General features: G+C 45.1%; 1 protein-coding gene and 1 long non-coding RNA gene across 5 annotated transcripts in view; both read right to left on the reverse strand.

The window, feature by feature from the left end:
• Positions 1-20,102, reverse strand: part of NTRK3 (neurotrophic receptor tyrosine kinase 3) — a 204,647-nt gene that overhangs the window by 49,821 nt on the left and 134,724 nt on the right. The window contains exon 13 of one of the 4 annotated variants that reach the window (XM_068203720.1): positions 15,724-16,906. The exons of the other annotated variants lie outside the window; for them this stretch is intronic. Within the exon in view, the coding sequence (XP_068059821.1) occupies positions 16,788-16,906 (119 nt within the window). The 3' untranslated portion in view covers positions 15,724-16,787. Of the gene's footprint in view, positions 1-15,723; positions 16,907-20,102 lie in introns of those variants that run through there. 4 annotated transcript variants of the gene reach the window in all.
• Positions 17,132-20,004, reverse strand: LOC137481805 (uncharacterized). The gene is made up of 2 exons (XR_011003692.1): positions 19,495-20,004; positions 17,132-19,464 (listed from the first exon to the last, which is right to left on the reverse strand). It is a non-coding gene; the product is annotated as an uncharacterized lncRNA (long non-coding RNA).

The raw sequence follows: 20,102 nt of genomic DNA on the forward strand, positions 1-20,102 counted from the left end.
GCAGAGCTGAGCCCAGCCAGTACTGACCCCCACAGACATCCCATGGTCAATCATTGCCCTTTTTGGCCTCAGCAGCCAGATCTTGCTGGTGTCATTCCCAACCCAGCCATCAACCTCTGTGCCATGATGCAGTGTGCTTGCACACCCATGCAGACATTGCAGCACAGGATCCAGGTCACTGCATTAAGCCTTTCCTTCTAATTTTGAGTATTTAGGGGGTTTTGATACTATTGTTTCAGTGTTGTTCAGTTGCTGCCCTGATTCACAGTTTGAAGGATCTATCCCACACCATAATTGCTAAAAAAAATTCAGATATACTGAATATGTTCTGGAAAATATGTGACTATTAGAAGGGTGGCGCTAAAGAAAGAGGTATGGTTTGGAAGTGGTTCAGACTAAAACTGTGATCTCCCTTGCAAAGTTCAGAACAAGAACTGACACCAAAGTTGGGTGCAAAATGAAGAAGTATTTTTAGACAAAGTGCACTTTCCTCCAGATGTGGAACTACATAAAGACTTTCAGAAAAATCTGTTGTGACCGAATTCCTGGACCATCTCAAAGCAGAAAATTTGGTGAAAGGGCCTTGTGTTCTGCATTTTCCGGCTAGAGCTCCAGGCAGGTTGGAAGTGCTTCTGATTGTTGCCGTCCTCACCATCATCACAAAGAAAAAAAGGAAAAGGACAATTTTGAAAGAAATGTAGCATCATCTCTCTTTCCTTTTTTTTTGTGTCTGTAAACTCCAGGTAGTAATATCACTTCTTGCCCCATGCCCAGTCATTTTCCCACCAACAACTTTGCTTGGTGGTCATTAAATGACTGACTAATGCCGCCAAACCCATGGAACAAGAAAATTCCAGAAGTGAGGCCATATGGAGCAAAAACATGAGGTGTTGAGAGACAGATCTCGGGCTCAAGTTATGCTTTTGTTAGAAAGTCTCTCTCTAGTTTGCCCAGTTTCCAGCTCTTTCCTTCCTTCCCACCTCCTCTGACTCCCTTTCTCACAGGACTGACACAGGAGGTGTTTTTGTGTTTGTGGCTTGATGAGCTGTTCCCTCAGATCCATGTTTTCCTAACACCCCAAATGGACCTTGCTCTGTCTTTGTTTCTGCCTGAGGTTTCCTTGGCTTTCTCCGTGCTTGTTCTGTCTTCACATCCATTTTTCCATCTCACCAGCTCCTCCTGCAGAAGGAAACCCCTGAAGGAGGAGTAATGTGAGACAGCTCTGCCTGCTGGGCTCTAAAATTACTGTGGTTTGGGTGATTTAGGCTATTGTTAAGAGGCACAAAATTATGCAGAGAGGGATAAAGAGGAGGAGGATCATACAAAGGAATTACTAATCTGATGGGGAGAGCAGCTAGTCCTCATTTAACCCTCCAGGTCTGTGCATGACTGTGCCCCTCTGGCCTGTGCCTGAGTCACAAGTAGCAACAAATTTTGTGCTGGTTCTCCTGGGAGGCTGCACACCAGGAGAATCCACTTTTCCTCCAAGGTTCCCCTTGCTGTAGGAAAAAAAAAAAGAGGGGAGTAACAGCAGAGCAGCTCTAGATGAGAGAAAGGAGCCCACCAGCACCTGGGTCCATTCTGCAGAAGAGGATCCCTAAAGGCAGCAGCTCAGCCCTGCATTGACTCCAAAGCTGTTCCACAGGGGGATCCAACTTGTTCCCCAGGCACTGGCCGTGCAGAGGCACTGTCCAGCCAGCACCACCTTCCTCTCCTTGGCACAAACAAACCTCATTGAGCAGTGAGAGGTGATCCAGAAATAGGTCTCCTTGGGTTAGGCTTTGAAAATCCTTCATCACCAGGAGGTCAGCACTGTTTAAGGAGCCACATGCTCTTGTTAGAGCATTCTTCTCTGATGGCACTGCTTCACTGTGTCCCTTAATGTGGTTATAAAGGAGAATCCATCCTGGGTTATTGTCTCTGACATTCCCAGCACAGGGAGAACACAGGGTGATAAAACAATATATATTTGTCTATTTTTTTGTCTGTCATCCTTCAGCAATGTCTCACATGATTATGAGCCAGATGGTTGGGGTGAATTTTCACAAAATCCAACACAAATTTCAATGAGTGCAAGAGGGGGGAGAAAAAGAATCCTACAGTTTTCTCCTGTGGCCAAACATCAGTGTCTGCACCAGAGGAAATATTCCCAGTTAATTCTTCTTAAAGGCCCTGGTGAGACTCAAGAAAACATTCTGCAGTGCTGATAGCCTCAGAAGACATGATTAATTGCAGATGGTGAAAAGGTGCATGTTCAGCTTTAACTGAACTCTCTTTGAAGACTGGATGATTGTAAAGTTGGTATTCAAGGCACATGGGGAACGCAACCTATGAGGATCTTTAGCTACAAAACCAAGATATTTTATATATATATATATATATATATATATATATATATATACACATATATACACACGTATACTTTTTATATATATCATATATGGCTTAACAGCTTAAATTTAAATATATATTATGAAGTTTTACAGCAAGAACATACTGCTAGTGGAAAGGACCAAAATCAGCAAGATTTCTGGGGAAGGTGGGAAAGAGTAATACTGTTTTTCAATTACCTGAGGATGCAGAGGCATAAAAAGAACCTCCCAAAGCTGGCAACATCAATTTGTAGATGAATATATGTGGGTGATGCTGCAGAGCACTGAGTGGGCTATAATGGTGGAAAGATCTTCAGTACCTTAAGGTGTTTCTCCTCTCTAGCCTAGGACAGGTCTCATTTCATCCAAAAATACCTTGAGCAAGACTACATATGTTGCTTTGCTGAACTGCCTTAATTGAAGGGCCAGCATCAGATATTGGGACAATAACATGGCAAAATGAGAGGCCACTAATCCAATCCATCAATCTCCCTACAAATCCTGTTTCCTTACTGCAATCTGAGCTTGGAAAGTGACCCCAAATTCAGCCTGCACTGAAAAGGTCACCTTGAAGTCTTTTCTTTATCAATCAGAGTTTAAATCAAGTCTTTTAACCTTTTCCTAGGGCAGAGATTTTTTTAAGCAGGTAGTGGGAAAACATACCCAGATCAATATCTGAGTGCATATGAGCACCCAGAGTTCAAAACTTCACTCAGACTTGCGTTTACACAGCTAGGCTGCAATTCTCCTGCAAACAGAGCTCACATCAAGTCATCTGAGGTCTCCAAACTACAAAGTGGAATGGTAGAGAGAGAAGAAAAAAATAAAAAATAACCAAGGAATGAATAATTACCAAGCTGTTAAAAATCACATCTTCATTTCTGGAAATAGTTCAATGAACAAAAAATTCTTACACTGCCCAGTTTGCTTCATTTATCCTTTCTTCATGGATAGTGCTGTTTCTCTGTGGCATAAATTGCAGTGTCCCTCTCTCTGCTTCTTTTCTCTCTAGGGATCCCTCTCTCAAACACATCCCAAATCAGGAGAGGCTCTGGCTGTGTTTGGGACCTTGAGCATAGTCCATGCTGGTGAAAAATTCCTCAGTCCATGATGCTACAGCAGAGAGGACTCTGGCTCCTGCCTTGAGCATTTTCTTCCAGATCATTAGCAGACATCAAGAAAAACACAGGCGATTAACACTGACTTCCAGGACACATCTTTCTACCTCTTTCCAATTGGAAACACTTTTAGCAACAACACTTTTCTGTCTCTTGTTCTTAGGGCAGATTTCTACACGGGTTCTTTGTTTTGTCAATGCATTTGTCAATGCTTCTACCCCTAGTCATTAATTTCAGATGCTGGCCCTTGTCGCATACTTGTGGAACACCTCAGAGTACTATATCCACTGAATTTCCCTCAGATATGGTGGCAGAGAGCTTCTCAGTTGAGTGTGACCTCCCACTCCTTCAAGGCCATTACTTTGGCCTTCACAGAGCGTTGCTTTCCAGGTGTTCTCCCACAACATCCTTTAACATTTAAGAAGATTCCCAAGAATTTCCCAGAGCAAACACCAAACTCACTGGTCTATCTTGGTCTGTCTCTTGTCCCCATTACAGCCACCACTTTCCAACTCTCATCCATCTGCCAAATTTTAAACAGGCAAATTAAAATGTCAGCAAAGAGCTTGGCAAATTGTGTGCATACCCTCAGGATGTGCTCTCCATCTGTAGAGGGTGCTCACCTGGTCCCATACCCTTGAACAGCTGGTCACTGATATGAACTCTTCATCATCCATAAAGTTGGATGCAATTTTGGCAGATGAAAAATATTCAATAATCTTTCTCTCCTCTTATCACTGATTCAGGCTGGCTTTTGTTCTGTCATCAGTGTAAGTTCTCCATATATCACTCTCAAGATAAACACTTTCTCCTCCATATCCTCTGTACCAGATCCCTGTTTTCCTCAAAATTCCAAACCCCTCATTGATGTGAGGCCAGTTTTGTTGTCTCTTAGATGCTTATGTGCAAAAGGACTTCCCTGCCTGAAACACACCCTCGGCATCTGTATTGGCCGCTGCTTTCCACCCCTTTGTTTTCTCCTGCGTTCTTCTTCCTCCCCTCTCCTTTCATTGTGATCCTTCAGCAGTGCTCCATTATGGTTCCAGTCTCTGGCTTAGCCAGCCTGGTGCATGTCAGTCCCATCATCCTGCCTTCTATTATCTTTATTTTTACTAGACTGAATGTTTAGGGCAGCCTTCCCAACTGTGTCTGAAAGACCTGCATTAAAGCCCAGCCAGATTTCTTTCACTCATTTTGCATTCCCTGTAAGCCAGCTCTCCAAAAGGCCACTGGTTTTGTGTGGCTGCCCTTTCTGCAGACCCTCCTCAGCACTTCAGCTCCACAGGGAATATAATCACTTCAATTTCAAGTGTATTTATTACAGTTGCTCAATTTCCTTTAATCTGTCATTTCTCCTTCTCCTCCCCCCATGACTGCTTTCTTTTCATTGAGCTGTGAGTGCCCTGAGGAGGCTTTTACCTCTGACCCTCGCTGCCTGCTCCAGCCCATCCTGCACTGGCTCACGCTGGGCGCCTTGTGCACTGATTATTGCTCGTTACTGTGTGGCTTAATGAATGTGCTGGGCCCTTTGCAAACAAATGCATGTTTCACAGACAGAACCTCCCACTGCTGACCTCTCAGGACTAACTGAGGCAGAGAAGACAACACTTTCAGGCACAAATTGCCTGTATCATCAGCACTGAGAAGGAAAGAGAACGAGAAAATCTCCAAGGCCTGTCTGAGAGAAGGAAACCTTAACAACAGAGTGCCCATGTCTGCCTGAGTCTTGTAAAACAACATATTTCTGGGCAGAGAGAACAATGTTTTTATGTAGGGGATGCATGTCTCTCCAGTGACAAGGCTGAGTCCAAAACCACAAGCATCCCTTCAGAGCTGGAGCTGTAACAGCCAGAGAAGCCCCAGCTGACATGAAAACCATCAACATGCCTCCCCACATGTAAAGCTGTGTCAGCACACACACCTCCCGAGGCTTAATTGGTGTATTAATGTATTAAAGCACTGACACAAACAAACAGGGACTGTCTTCATAAGCTACAAAATCCTTGAGTACATTGTAATTAGCTGGGCTTGTTAAACACTTAATAAGCAATAGATAGCATGTGTCTGATGCCCCAGCGTCTTGGCTCAGAGGGAAAGACAGGCAATTACTTAAATATGAAATGTGTTCAGTTCTTAGGTAAATCCTAAGAACTGCTCCCCTGACATAGGGAGCTCCTGCCCAGGAGAGCACAGCTGGGAGCAACACCAGGGTCACTCAATACAGTCCCCACTCCTCCCCTTATGCCCTGTTCCCACCAGACAGCTCCCAGGTTGTGTCAAGGAAAGGTGGGAAGGGCTGGCACTGGGAAGCAGCAAGTCATCACCAGGATTCCTGCTGTGATCACCCTTTTCCCACTCCCTGAAGAGTCCCAGGAAAAGGGAAAACTCAGCAGGGACACAGCCAAACCAGGCAAGACAGCTGTAGAGCTACCCAGCATCCCTGAATGCAAATGGGCAGGCAGTGCTTTAATTTTATCCCAGATCCCAATCTTACTCCCACAGTGCCAGCACCCGTCCATGTGCCCCTGTGCAGTCCAGCTGGCTATCCAGCTCCAGATTTAACTTTCCCCAGCACATCACCACGCACAACCGCAGCTTCCCGAGAGCGGGAGGAGAAGCTCCCTTAAACACCGCCTCCACCCAAGTCCACCACGGGGATCTGCAGCTCTGCAGCTATTCCTAGATCCCAACTGGATTCTTCTTTTCATCTTTGTTCTGCCTCCTATTCTAGTGCTGAACCCCAGGCCTGCTGCCTTGGAGCTTCTTCCAAATGCTGCATTCATCCATTTTTAAAGGTGACCTTCCAACTTTAAAGGAAGTTAGCAAGCCTCGCTGTCTTCATTTGCCCTCTCCTTCTTTTCAACCTGCTCTTTATTATGAATTAAAAAGGGGCCTGAAAGGTTTTCTCTATTAAAAAATAAAAGCTTTAGAAAGCACGTTTCCAAATAATTTCTCTCCCAGTTTTTGCAGCAGACATCTTGCATGTCATGGTGTTTGCTTGCTGCAAACTATCAGCTGCCAGCCCTGATGCTCTAATTCAGCCACTTACCTGACCTTGTGGGGTGCCTGTCACCCCACCCCACCCTTGGTCACTCTCTCCCTAGTTCTGTCACTGCTGTTTGGCCAAGCAGTGTCCTGAAAGGTTCTGGTTGAAAAATAACTTTTGAGTGAGCAGAGTAAAGTGGGGTTATTTTTAACTTGGACAATACCAAATACCCAGGCTAGACTGTGGCCTCGTAAGCTTTTGTGCTGGCAAGAATGAAATGCAGCAAATAAATGAAGTTCTCTTTATTTCACCTTACTGCCAAAAGTGCATTTTACAAGCCCTGGGGATGTATAGTGATGGAAAGAGAAGGTGTCTCCAGCCCTGAGCAGTAAGATTACTCTTGCCAATGAATTGGTGACAGTAATTAAAAAGGAAATAGCAAAGCAACATGAGAGTTCCCTGCTGCTCTGGTACAACATTTTGCCATTTAATCAGGACAAGCAGAACATGATTTTTTACTGTAATACAACTGATATAGGAAAGAAAACCATGATCTTATAAAGTGAAAGCTCCAGCCCTTATCTTAAATTACAGAATCAAACAGACAACAACAGCAAAGCAAAAAGAAAATAAACCAAACAACCCATCCCTCTTCCTCCCTTCCCACTCTTTGGCTGTGAGTTCTGCTGCTATCCAGACAGGTTGTGTTGGCTTTTTCTTTTTGCCAAGAGGTCAGGACACCACAGATCACCACCATACAGCCACACTCTGGATTTGATTATCAGCATTTGCTTCCATCCAGGAAACCAGAGATGTTTTCTGAGCTAAGGGCATCTGCCTGACAGGCACGAGGCTCACACTCACAAACTCATTTCATGCTGACCACCAAGTGACCACAAGTGAGCAGGAGCTCTTATTCACAGCTGGCTTGTGCCACACTGAGTCTGGAAGTGCTTGGCTCAGTCAGAAAACACCCAGACTCTCTTCCCAGACCACTCAATAATCCCTACCTGACACTGTTTGCCAGACTAAGTGTTAATCCTTAAACCCTGCTTGATCCCATAGCATCCCTAGGATTTTTTCATTCTCCTTCCAAGCCAACATGTCCATGCTTTTCCTGACAGCCCCACTGTGCTCCCACATGCTCACTAGGACATACACTCTAGCTCTTCAAAAGCTAACCATCAAGCTGCACAGCAAGGGAAGCAGCTGATTATGCTCTTCCTACAATTATCTCCTGAAAGTAGGTGAATAGTTCAAATTTTTAGGAGAAAAAGAGAACTTCCAAAAGAAAAAGCAAAGATTTCAAGGAGGTACTGCCAGGTCAAGTTTGAGCACAATACATAATGGAAGGCTCCTTGCTTCGCCTCACAGCCTCAGCCTTTCCTTGCCTCTGATGCTCAGTTTTATCTTTGAGTTATGAATGATTCATGAAGCCTTAAAATATATATAATCTATATCTCCTAGAACAAAGAGTCTTTTTTCAGGGGGTTTTAAGGGACCAGGGAGCAGCATGTGTGCTGCCTGCACTTGGGCTTGGATGTCCCTTGGGAAAGAACCCTTGTGTCTCCCTGTTTCTTCCCAAACCCAAGCAGCTGTTCTGAGTTTGCAGCTGAGCTCTGTGAGAGACCCCAGCTCAGTCTCTAGCACACAGGGATGTGCTGCTGAGGGTCTCCAGAGCTGCTGTCTGGAATCACACCCAGTTCAGAGCCAGGCTATTCTCATCCATCGCTGGCAGTCCCAGTGCATGGACACTGTCAGTGGACTGTGGGGGACTTAAATCATTTATACAGAACTGCAAGTGGGGAAGCTGCAGCAAAAACTTACCTCCATGTCACAGCCTAAGCCCCTCAAGGCTTTACCATCCTGACCTCCAACCCTCTGCATCGGGCTGTGGATCACATTTAATGAATGTGTTTCTTCCCTTGGAAATCCAACACCACCTTTCCAACAGGAATATTTGATTCCTACCACACGTACAAACACAAACATACACACGCCCCTGCATCATGATCAGCAGGCATCTACTTACTTCTCCAGACAAGGACACCACTTTGGACAACTCCAAAGGCATTTCCTTTCCCACTGAAGAGATGATCATCCTCTAGTTTCTTGTTCAGGAACCTAAGCATGGGGCTGGGTGAGATCTGGTGAAAGCTCCAACCAATGGGGACCTGTTCTCACTCAGAAGGGAGCACAGGGAAATGAGAGGTGGAGAGGTTTCAGAGAGGGAGGACTGGAGTGGCTCATGTCCAGCAAGCTGTGGGATGGCTCCCTCCCTGTGCTGGCACACCAACAGGCCAGCTGGATGACAGACTGAGCAGCACAGTGCTATAAACTAAGGGCACAGATATGCCCCAAAGGGTTTAACCAGCCCTTCAAGGCATCATCCGAAGAGATTCCTGTGCAGCCCTTTGATTTCAGTGGCCCTTCCAGATCAAAGAGCCACGTTTCAGTCTGTGCTGTATCTACAGCTCATATCACCACATTTCCTTGCTCTTTGAGTCTTAGAGGTCTTCCTTAGAAGGGACATTGTCAATCCTTACCTATTTGGTATGTAACAATATCTTTTATGCTCAGGAGTCTTCTTTGTTTTCTAAGGATGACTCTGAATTTTTGGTGAGAGATATTCTCCTTCCTTTGTGAGACTGCTATTGATATCATCCTGCCCTTTTTTTTTTTTTTTTTGAGGTTCATGCCAGCACCACTGAATCCAGAGAAGAAAATTTGGCAACACATGAGATGCTTCACACATTACAGCCATGCAGAGAAGCTTAAGGACCTACAGAGAATGTTACCCAGCTCCCAAGAGTCCACTGTGAGGTTAACAGGATTAAACTGAGCTCAGTCTAGTCACAGGATGATACTTTCATCCAAGATACACTGTCAGGGATTTTGTTACCTTCTTCTGAAGCCATGGCTATAAAATCTTCTGTTGGGATTGAGTGGCAAGCGTGTCATATGGCTGCAAAAAAAGCATTCTCTCTGTGTTGGATGCGCTGCTGGCCCTGGGCCGGAGGGTTAAGGCACACCACAGCCTTTTTTTGGGTGATTGCTAATGAAAATGAGAGACTGGCACTATCATCAAGTAGCCACCCTTGCAGTTCTGTGCTCTCAAGTTTTCTAAAGGAGTCAGCAGCTATGCCAAACACCTCCCACAGCTCTGCCATACCTGCTGGCATTCCGGCTGCATCCTCCTTCGCCACACCTGACCTGGTGGCCAAACAGGAGCAGCCGTGGGCGTTAACCCCGGCCTCCAGCAGCACTTGGCTCTTCTGATTTTCCACTCCCACACAGTGCCAGACCTGTAGCATTTCCAGCCAGAAGAGCCCCTGCTTTCTCCTGAGCAGGGACTGACAGTTTCCCACTGATACTGTCTAATGCAGTCAGTTGTCACTGGTGCATTTAGAGCAGATCCATCAAAATAATTCCTGCTAGAGATCTGAATCCAGCACATTACACACAATAGCTCCCTAGAAGGAGGAAAAATGACACTTACCTGTCTTTAAGGGAGGCCCTTCTCAGTTGCCTGCAACGTCTGTGCGTGGTGAGATGTGCTGGCTTTGGGGGATTCGTACCTCTGGAGGTGTTCCAGCAGTCCTCAGCATGTGACTGGAGCTTAAACACTTAAACTTCCAAACCCTCAGGGACCACCAGATAAACCAACGTGTCCAGGAAGCACAAAACAAACCTGCAGCCACCTTCAGAAGCCTACAGGGGGCTGGACCAGGCACTATCAAGGAAGAAGTGACTGTGCACAGCTGCTCCTCTCATCCCCACATATTGCCTGACACTGATACAGCAAACCCAAAATGCTCTGTTGATCCAGAATATCTCTAAAATTGGCAGACAACAAGGCCTCATGAGGGAACCTGAGCAGAGGTATGACTCTTCAGCCTGGCAAGATGAGCTCACATCAGTGATGTTTGAAATGTGCATTAGCATGATGTCACTGTACATGCCTGACAGTGGCGCCAGGGACTGAATCCTGGCAGGACCAGGCCTGGGGTACATCGGCTTGCAAGACCAGGAGCTCCCTTTCTCTTGTGTCAATATGTTGCAATATACCCCCCCACATCACCAGCCTAGTCCATGAACTGTAAGCATCCCTCCCTCCCTCGCCCAATTATCTTAATAAACAGCCTGGACACATCTCTGACTCACTTAAGATAATGATGACCTGGCCAAAATCAGTTTATTCAGACATCCCGACAGTTTACTGAGCCTAATGCAGCTCCAGTCTGGCTCTCCCTGACTCCTCATGAATGAGCCTGACCTCCAGCAGCGGCTGCTCTGCCACCAGTGGATAGAAACCCACACACAGGTCAGACACAGGCTGCTCCCAGAATTCAGACTGGGGCCAGGAAAGCTACTTGCTTTGAAAACAAGCTCTTAACTGTTCCAGAGACACAGGCAATGACAGTTTTTTTTCTTGCCAGCAGAAAGACCTACTGGGACGGTACCAATCCCAACACATGAGAAAGAAACATGGGGTTGGGGACAACCCCAAATAACAAATGATTGAAGGGTATCTCTGCATGTTACATTTCTGACTACCTGTCTGAAACATTCACTCACCCAACCCAAGAGCAAAACCAGCACTCATCACACAAAATGAATATTTGAAGCAAATCTTTGAGAAAAAAAGGCCAAAGACTCTGAAATAATAAACAAATGCTTACAAAAAGTCAACTTCTCTGCAGGAATCAGGCACAGATCACAAATGAGTCACTAATAGCAGAGCAAATCATTTAACCAGCACTTAGAACAAATCCCTCCACTTTGTATAGAACAACTAAAATTTATTCCTGCTGATTAGTCAGCAATTACACTCACAAGTTCAAAATTCAAATGTAGCTATCTTGCAGTTGCACTCTGCTTTACTGCTGGAGAAACTATCATCTTGTCTTTGCGAAGAAATCCTCCTGCAGTTATTTACTGGAGTGTGGGTTGGGATTTATTCTAGCTCTGTGGCATCAGACCACATGCTGGCACCATCAAGGAGCCTGCCTGTCTTAAGGAAAGTAGTGGGGACAACAATGGAGAAGCCACAAAAGATAAAGGTGAAGCAAAATGCACCACAACAGCAGAAGATACATCCTTGCTTCACCAGGTAAAGCACCTTTTCCAGCTGTGAGTGGGCAGGTCTCCTATCAAACTACACCCACACCTTCAAAGAAGCTGTATGCACTTCCCCACAGTTTGTTAAATTTTCTTCCAACTGCTCAGGCTCTGCAGGCACTGGTAAATGCATGGTTAATATGGACTCTGACTCATTTCACAAACCACACCAGAAGTGCTTCCAAACATTAAGGAAAAAAAATGAAATCACTCAGCATTGATTTCTTGTGTGCTCTCTTGCTGCTGCTGCTCCAGACCCGCGGTTTTCAGCTTTACTACTGTGTCTAGGCCTCTTTATCCTCTGCTAATGCCAGGCTTAACCCTGAGGATCTGCAGCTTGTTCTGGGTACAAATCAGAGCAAAGCATTTGCTGAATCATCAGAAGCAGCTTCCTCTGACTCCCTACAGATCCCAGGAATTCCCTGGACAGCAGGACACAGACACAGGGAAAGGACAAAGACCTGATGGTAGAAAGAAACACCAAACCACCACCTTCAAAACAAGCTCAGGCCTCTTGGGAGAGAAGGCATGACTCCTCAAAAGCATACCTAAATAAACAAAAGAGCAGTAAAGAACATCAGGACTCAGTGCAATGTGGATAAGCAGCTGTGGAAACTCAATATACCCCAGTCATGACCTACAGCATCCCACACACCGGACACTGCCCTGCAGCAAGTCTGAACCCAAGGTCCCACACAATGATTCCATCCTGCAGAGAGCTACAGTGCCAGAAACACACTGTGCCCATTGTGCTCTCTCCAAGCAGGAACTAAAGGAAACATGACTCCATCTTTTTAGAGTCAAAGTACAATGAGCCAAAACTTTGTTTCTCTGCTTATTCACACGCAGGCTCCACACTCTACCAGACCTGTGGAGGCAGGGTTGTGATGTTCAGGAGGAGCTGATCATTCCTGCTAGAGGTCCACTGCCCTCACCCTACCAAGCCAGCATCCCAAGCTCCTTCAGTAATAACTCTTTTTATTTGAAGAGTCATTTGAAGCCAGAGTGGGGAGAGAGAGCAGCACAGAATTATCAACTCATGGTTCAGCTGTCATGAAGAACATGGAGCCTTCACATGTGTGCATCAGGCAACAGAGACAACCAAGAAGAAAGAGCAATAAGAAACAAGTGCCCAACCCCTCTGTGATGCCTGTCAGGGCCCATAGTTAAACCAATTCCTTTTGAACTGACAGCATTAAAAGTATAGTGGGAACTCATACGTAAGGAGTCAGTTGCCCTGAAACACAAAGCAAAGTGAACCAAAGCTGACCACAGCAGCAGCCTGAGTAATTGGCTAATCAACCACTTTTTGCAATGTTTCTGGGCTGTGAAATCTCATAACAGACCCTGCAGTAGTGGAGAAAAAAAGACAGAGCTTCTAAACCCCATGTTTGTTTCCCACACCTCAGAAAGAAAAAGGAAACAGGGATGAAATCCAATGCAGCTCAGCTGCTCATCCCTTGTGTAAGGTTATGTTAGGAGACAAACATTTGTCTTGAACACTGCAGACATTCCTGAAAAGGTTAAGGTCCCAGCCATCACCTAATCCTGTGAACCACAGCACCCCATCACTCCTAGAGACACACTCATTAGAAGGGAAGGTCATGCGGAAATTCACCCACAGTATCATTTTGAGACATTGCTTGACAGACATGCCAGGAAGTTATAGGAACAGAAGGATGCTGGAAAACATGTTTTTAATTTGCTCATCAAAACTCTCACCAGGTTTTCTAAGAGGGTTCCAGCACCATCCACCAATATGTGCTCAAACACACCCCCGTCCTCATGCCCACTGTCACCTGCAGGTTGGAACAGCAGCTTTTAGTTACATCAGTGACATCTCCTGTGAACAATTCTAAGACACAACTACTAAGACACACCCTCATGCCAAGTCCCACACACTGCAGAATGGTTCCTCTCTCCTTCTGGAGCATCCAACCACCCGGACATGAATTTCTAATGAGGAACCTGAGCACAGCGTTCACCTGTACCCTGCTGCCTCTACAGCAAACACATCCTTGAGAGCTTAACATGAGGTTAATTGTTCCTGAGGAGAGGACAACAATCCAACACGCAACAGCCAATTGTGCTGGTTTTTGGCAATTTGCACAGCCAAGCAAGGAGACCCAAAGCAACAGCACATCCTGAAAGACAAGCACTGTAGCCAGAACAATCTTTTACTGTCAAGCTCCCTGAGAAATAAGGTTTCTAATAAAATTTTTCCACTAACTATAGAAACTTGTCTTGGAGAATCTTGACACAATCTCCTGCAGTATCAGCTTGTCCCTGAGAATATGACCATTTTATGCTACAAAAACCAACAGGATGTCAACTGAGACCATTAGCAGTTAAGCTCCCATGCAAGAAAATATCTTTGTGCCTCATGAGAGTGACAGAAGCAAGAGCTACACCTGAGCAATGTACCCGTCACAACTGTAAATCCCACCCTCCGCACCCGCCAAAGAAGAAAACAAACCAAACTCCCCACATGTGGACCATTTCATGAAGAAGTAGACTATAGGACATGTCATTCTGAACATTTATTTATTTTGTCTTCAAAGAAGAGGCCTGGTGCAGCTGTTTCGTTAGAAAATAAAGTGTTTATTAAGAAACTAGACATTGAACACCCCTATAGTCTCTGTGAAAAGGGACCGTCCCATTTCCCATTAGCACAGGATGATAGTTATGGCAAGATAAGAATGCTCAAAGATGGAGGAATCTCATTGACAGAAAATGAGGTAATGATTTACAATAATTAAAAATAAAATAAAATTTAAAAAAGAAACATCCTTAGACTTGCTACTTAAAGCCACCAATCGCAAACAGCCACGACTGGCTTTCATTTTCAGCAGTGAGGAACCAGAGACTTTAATTGGTGTTAAACAAATTGAGACATCGATCACAGTGGGGAGAACTGCTTTTAATTATGTTGCACGGTCCGGAGGATTTCTTCTAAGCAGAGATGGACCTGAGCTGCAAAATTCAACCCTTCCTCTGCTAGGGTGTTTGGATATAGGCTTCTGGTCCAGGCCCACAGATGCATCTCTACGACTGATACACACAGTTGAGAGCAGAGTCCCCTGAACAGTGCTAGGGAGGGGAGACAGTTCAGATGGACAAGACATCCCCAGGTCAGGTGGGCAACTTCCAGGAGATGGGGAAATTCAGTTCAGACAAGCACCCAGTGATTCACACGCTCGGTGAAGTTCTTCCTCACTCTGTGAATCTGCAGAATTGAGGTGTCCATGGCACACGGCCGCAGGTCCTCTCTGGCAGTGCACCTCTGGCATTTCCAGCTCCGATGCGGGCAGGAAACGTTGTTGGGAGATTTGGTCATGGTTTCTGACGCCATCCAACCTGAGCCAGGTCTCCTCGCGCTAACGCAGATGCCCCCCTAAGGCATGTCCATCAACTTAAAGCAATCTGCCACCATCTCTCCAGTACTCTTCTATTGCACTTTACTTTTTTATGCAAACGAACCAGGAGAAGAAGCAAGAGAATGGAATATTCCCAGCGATATCCCTGTGGGACAGCTGATAATAAAACCTCCTGGCAATCTCCAGGGCGGTTCATGTAGGTCACCTGTAAAGGCAGGATGAAGCAGAACATCCATTCTGAGGCTTCTGCCCAGTTCTAGTGGAGAGGGACCGTGACTCTTTCCAGTGGCAGTGACCCTTGAGGGCTGGTGATTTAGAGACACCCCTGATGTGATAAGGTCATCTCGGGCCACCAAGAAGGCAAGCAAAGCTGAGTGGCTGGTGAGCAAGGTCCTGGTCCAATATTCCTTTCAAAAGGATCTGGCCCCACCTGGAGCTTTTAGAATATTTTTTGTCCTCTAGAGAAAATTTGCTTTGCTTATAGGTTATAACTGATATGTGTGAGGAAATCTGTACTTCCCATACATGTGACATCCAGAGAGTCCAAGGAAAGCCCTGCAAATTGCCACGAGGGCAGCTGGCTTCTCTTGAGGACAGGATGAAAGGGTTTACTTTTCCATCTGAGAGGCTTTGGATGAAGTAAGACAAAGGTGGGATAGGAGAGGGGGAGAGAATACAAATATCGGCCAGAACAGGACTGATACTCCTGTTTTTGCCAGAGAAGAAACAATAGAATACTTTTTTTTCCCCCTCTCCTTCAGTCAGCCAGCCTCGAGCTGATGGTTCTGGCTACGCAACTGGGTTGCAATCCATCTCTAGTGGGGTGGGAATACAAGGGAGAGCTAAATGGGGCTGGAAAAGGCCCAGCAATGGGACCTGCGTGCGTCTGATATGCTTTTCCACTTTGCTTACTGCTCTAGTCCTGGCAAGGACACAGACCCTCCTGCGCTATGGATTCTCCATCCATGAGGGAAGTGCAGGCAACTCCTCAGATAAAGCTCATCATTTAAGCAGCAGGGAGAGACCAGAGTACAACAACGAGATAGTCAGATCCAACGAGCCGCTCTAACACACACAGACAGACAGACAAACAAAAGAAGCCTCCTAGAAGATGTGCACTTCAAAGATAACCACACTCTCTTCCTGTCAGAGAAGTAAGATACTTTTTTTTTTTTTCTTTCCATCCTCATTCCTTCCAACATTATTTTCTGTGCAAGAACTGGGAGCAGGGCTGCCTTTGTTCTTACCAAAAGTCTTCGTTCTGCTTTAGTTTCTTCCAGGCTCCCCGCCTCAGCTCGTTCTGGGAGACCTCCCATGGCGGTGCCACGTAAGAGGTGATGGCAGCATTCACTGGGTGTTGCGAAGACACAAGCTTACAAGGAAAACTCCAAGCAGGGAGGACATGACTAAAGATGTCAGTTTGGTTGGCTTGGTTGTTTTTTTGTTTGTTTTTTTGTTTGTTTTTTTTTGTTTTGTTTTGTGTTTTATTTTAAAGCAAAAGTACAATTATTTACTGTGTTATTAGGATGACTCCTTTCAATTGGGTTTTAATTCTCTTTATTTGCTCTCATTGCTGCTGTTGTGCCTTGCAGGAATATTTAACGAACACAGCGACCATTGGAGGAAAAGAACAACCCTGTTATCTGGTGACAGAAAACCACAGTTTCAGTTGGCTTTAACGTGTGTACAGGCAGGGCCGTAGAGTCCTATTAGGAGGAGACCTCAATCCATACAGACCACGCTTACTCCTTCCCACCATTTTGAGGGCACAGCCTATAAACTTGACATCAGAACAGGGACTTTTAAGGAGTTTTTAAAAGCCATGACGTCCTTTGCTGAAATAAACACTGACATCCTCAACATAAATGCCTTGGTTAAGAGGTTTGGAATGTCCAGGGAGGCTTATTGGATTCAACATAATTTCTCTGAAACCTAAAGGGGGAAAAAAAACAGAAAAAAGAAAAAAGCAAAATAAAGTAAACGAAAAAACAAAAAAGAGCAAAACTAGAAAAAAAGAGAGAGATATCGACACACATGTGATTATATAAAAAAGAACCAAATGAATAACTAGCAAACGGCTGCCATTAAATTAAAGCCAAAATGTCCTCTACAGACAGGGCTACCTCACTCTGTCTTTCCATAAAGAACAGGCAATCATTTCATGTGGAGCGTGCAGGCACAAGTGCTCTGAGGACAAGGGGCATGCAAGAGGTCTGGACAGACAACTGAGAACAACTCTTTTCCAGAGGTTCCCATTAAGTCCAAATTCCTACCTAGTCCATCTTTTCCCTAGGCAGACAATGAGGAATAGGGAGACTCCTTCCTGTGCCTACTTTTCTCTCATGATTTATCTAATCTGGCACAACATTCTTTGAAGCCAAAAAGTACCATGGCAAGGCTGGGAACTCTCTCATAACCCCACAGACCTTTCTTCATTCCAGCTGTCCCATCTACACCGAACCCTGCATGCTGGAGGCATCTTCTCCTCACACAACCCCACCTCTCTAAAAAAGCTGATTAGGATTTGCCAGAAACACTGCCCAGAGGAGAATGAAAAATAAGGGGAGCAGAGATCATAGGTAAGCTCCTTCCTTCAGTCTAACAAACTTACAGGGCAAATAAAATGTTTTAAAGGGCTGTATCAAACATCTCCTCAGAATGTACCTGCCTTGGGATGCCCCAGCCAGGGAAATTCACTTGTTTGCCACAACCAAGACATGCATGGCAGGATCTTGGTGATTTCTCTCATCTATAGCAAATTCTTATGTGTTTAAAGGGTTCTTCCAAGAAATTACTGGGATGTCTTGTCTACATAATTGCTCTAAGATTTAGAAAATACTCCTGCGCCTCATGCAGTCACAGGATCCTGAACAAATCAGCTAAGTTAACTCAAGGCTAGCATCACTAGAGCAGCATGGAGTTGCTTGGATGCCATTAAGAATTGATCTCAATAGGAAGAGTACTTTTAAACAGGCTAGGAAATTTTCTCATACCAAAACTACACCAACCAGAAGATTTTTCTTTTCCTATTTCTTCTATTTTGACTTTTATATCAGTTTCTATTTCTCCACTGTACTATCTTACTCCATCTGCACATCAAGCACATGTTTCCTTTGATGGGCCTGGGATGCAGAAAAAAACTGTTTGGTTTGGAACTGTTTAATTTGTTTGGGGGAAACTGTCTGTTATTCTCAGTGGCCCTTAAGGGCCGATCCACATGGGAGAGTAAGCCAGGCTCAGCTCTGGTTCATGTGTCATAAACAAGATTCATAGGCAAATTCCGAGTGATGAAATATCATTAATAAATGAAATGAGAATGAGAAAGAGCCCAGCTCAACTCTCATGGTTTAAAGCGATCAGAGTCACGGGGACACAAATAAACATGGCATCCCTGAACGTCACTATTTATCGTGTTTTGTTTTTAATAATATAAATATATTTTATGGCTGCCAAAGGATAGCTGGGAAAGTCTATCCTCAACAATACCAAGTATCTCCAAGGAGAACTCCTGTCTGCTTTATTTTCCTTGTGTTTCTCAGCTCTGCTAAATTAAGGCAATTTCACTTCTGCCGGGCCACATCCAACAGACCTATAAACCCACTGGAGACACACAGCCCCAGTGAAGGGACATGTGAAAGACCAGCAAGGCTTAAGGCTGGGGACTCCAAGGGCTTTGCTCTCTGTCATCAGCGCTGTGCTGTGAATCCCAGCTGCAGGGATCTCCAGTGACCCCGCAGGGTCTTTGCAGAATGGGGCTGCAGTGGGGGTTACCCCACCCCTGACATGCAGGGGCTGCCGAGGGACGACGAGGAGCGTGGCAGGAGGACAGCCCACGTTTCTGGAGCTGAAGGACTGAGCACACATCCCCGCTGGCTTGAGAGAGCAATGCAGCACCGGTCCTTTTGGCATCCTCTCCTTCTGATTTATTAAAGTCCCCAAAGAATCTGAAAAAAAACATGCTTCTCTCCTGACTAGTTTTCTCTCTCTTCCTCACTACTGTTTCCCCTATTGTACTGCTACCCTTAACCCCATTCTCTTGTATGGAGCAGAAACCAACAAGGCTTTTGCTAGGTTTATGTCTTCGCTGACAGATGTGAGATGGATGATGCTCACGGAGATGTCCAGGGTTAAAATGGGTGAATCTCAACAGGTTCAGAGTTTGGATGCTGCTATGACAAATGTCATCTACCATCACAGCTATTAGCTTCTGAAAAACTGGCTTGGAAATGTCTTAAAAAATGTGGGGGTTTTGCTTTACTTTTTTTTTTCTTTCTTGTCAAAAGGAAAAAAAGAGAAATAGAAATGTTCAACTTCCTAGAATAGTTAGGGAAATATTAGAAACAATAACTTTTGTGGAGTTTCACATTTGTCAGTGCCAGCTAGAAAATGGGAGGAAAAATACTATCTTTGACATTGGTTGTAGATTTGTAGGGAAACTCCAACATGCAAGCCTGAAAATAATAAGGAGGTAAAAATCCCCACCCTGTAGACTGAAATCAAAAACATCTCCAAAGACCTACAAAATTGGAAAGGGTCTGACATACTAAACTTTGTGCTTCTCCCAGTTCTAGTGATATCACTTTTTAAAATAAAACATAATACTGTCTCTACTAATAGCCATTGTATGGTAGTGGAATAAATGTATGGAGAGTGTTGGAGAACAGGGAAGAAGGAATGAGCTCAGATTTGCTGTGCAGCTCTAACAGCTTGAGATGGAGGGAGCAGATGGGACATTTCTCTAAGCAGGCTGGATGGATGTGGCAATGAAAGGACAAGAAAATTGAAGGCAACCAAACTATGCAGTCAGTTTTTGTCCTCAACCCTGGCCATCCACTTAGTCCTCCAGAGCTGTCTCGTGTTTCCCAACACCCTGGCTAGTGGGTTTTGGCCACTCTGCCCCATGCCCATACCAATCCAGCCTATGGACAGTGCCCTGCCAGGAACACACTTCCTCCACTGAGAGAGCAAAACTAAGGAGAAAAACCAGATATTTTCACCTTGCCTTCCCTGTGTACCTTCTGGTAAAACTGCTGCTAAAGTCTTGGGAGACCTGAGGCTGCTCCACATCACCTGAGAGGAGCAGCAGGGATTGTCACATGGGGAGGCGAGGGAATGACGCAGAAAATGA

The sequence above is a fragment of the Anomalospiza imberbis genome, chromosome 13 (assembly GCF_031753505.1).
Source record: "Anomalospiza imberbis isolate Cuckoo-Finch-1a 21T00152 chromosome 13, ASM3175350v1, whole genome shotgun sequence".
Classification (NCBI taxonomy): Eukaryota; Metazoa; Chordata; class Aves; order Passeriformes; family Viduidae; genus Anomalospiza; species Anomalospiza imberbis.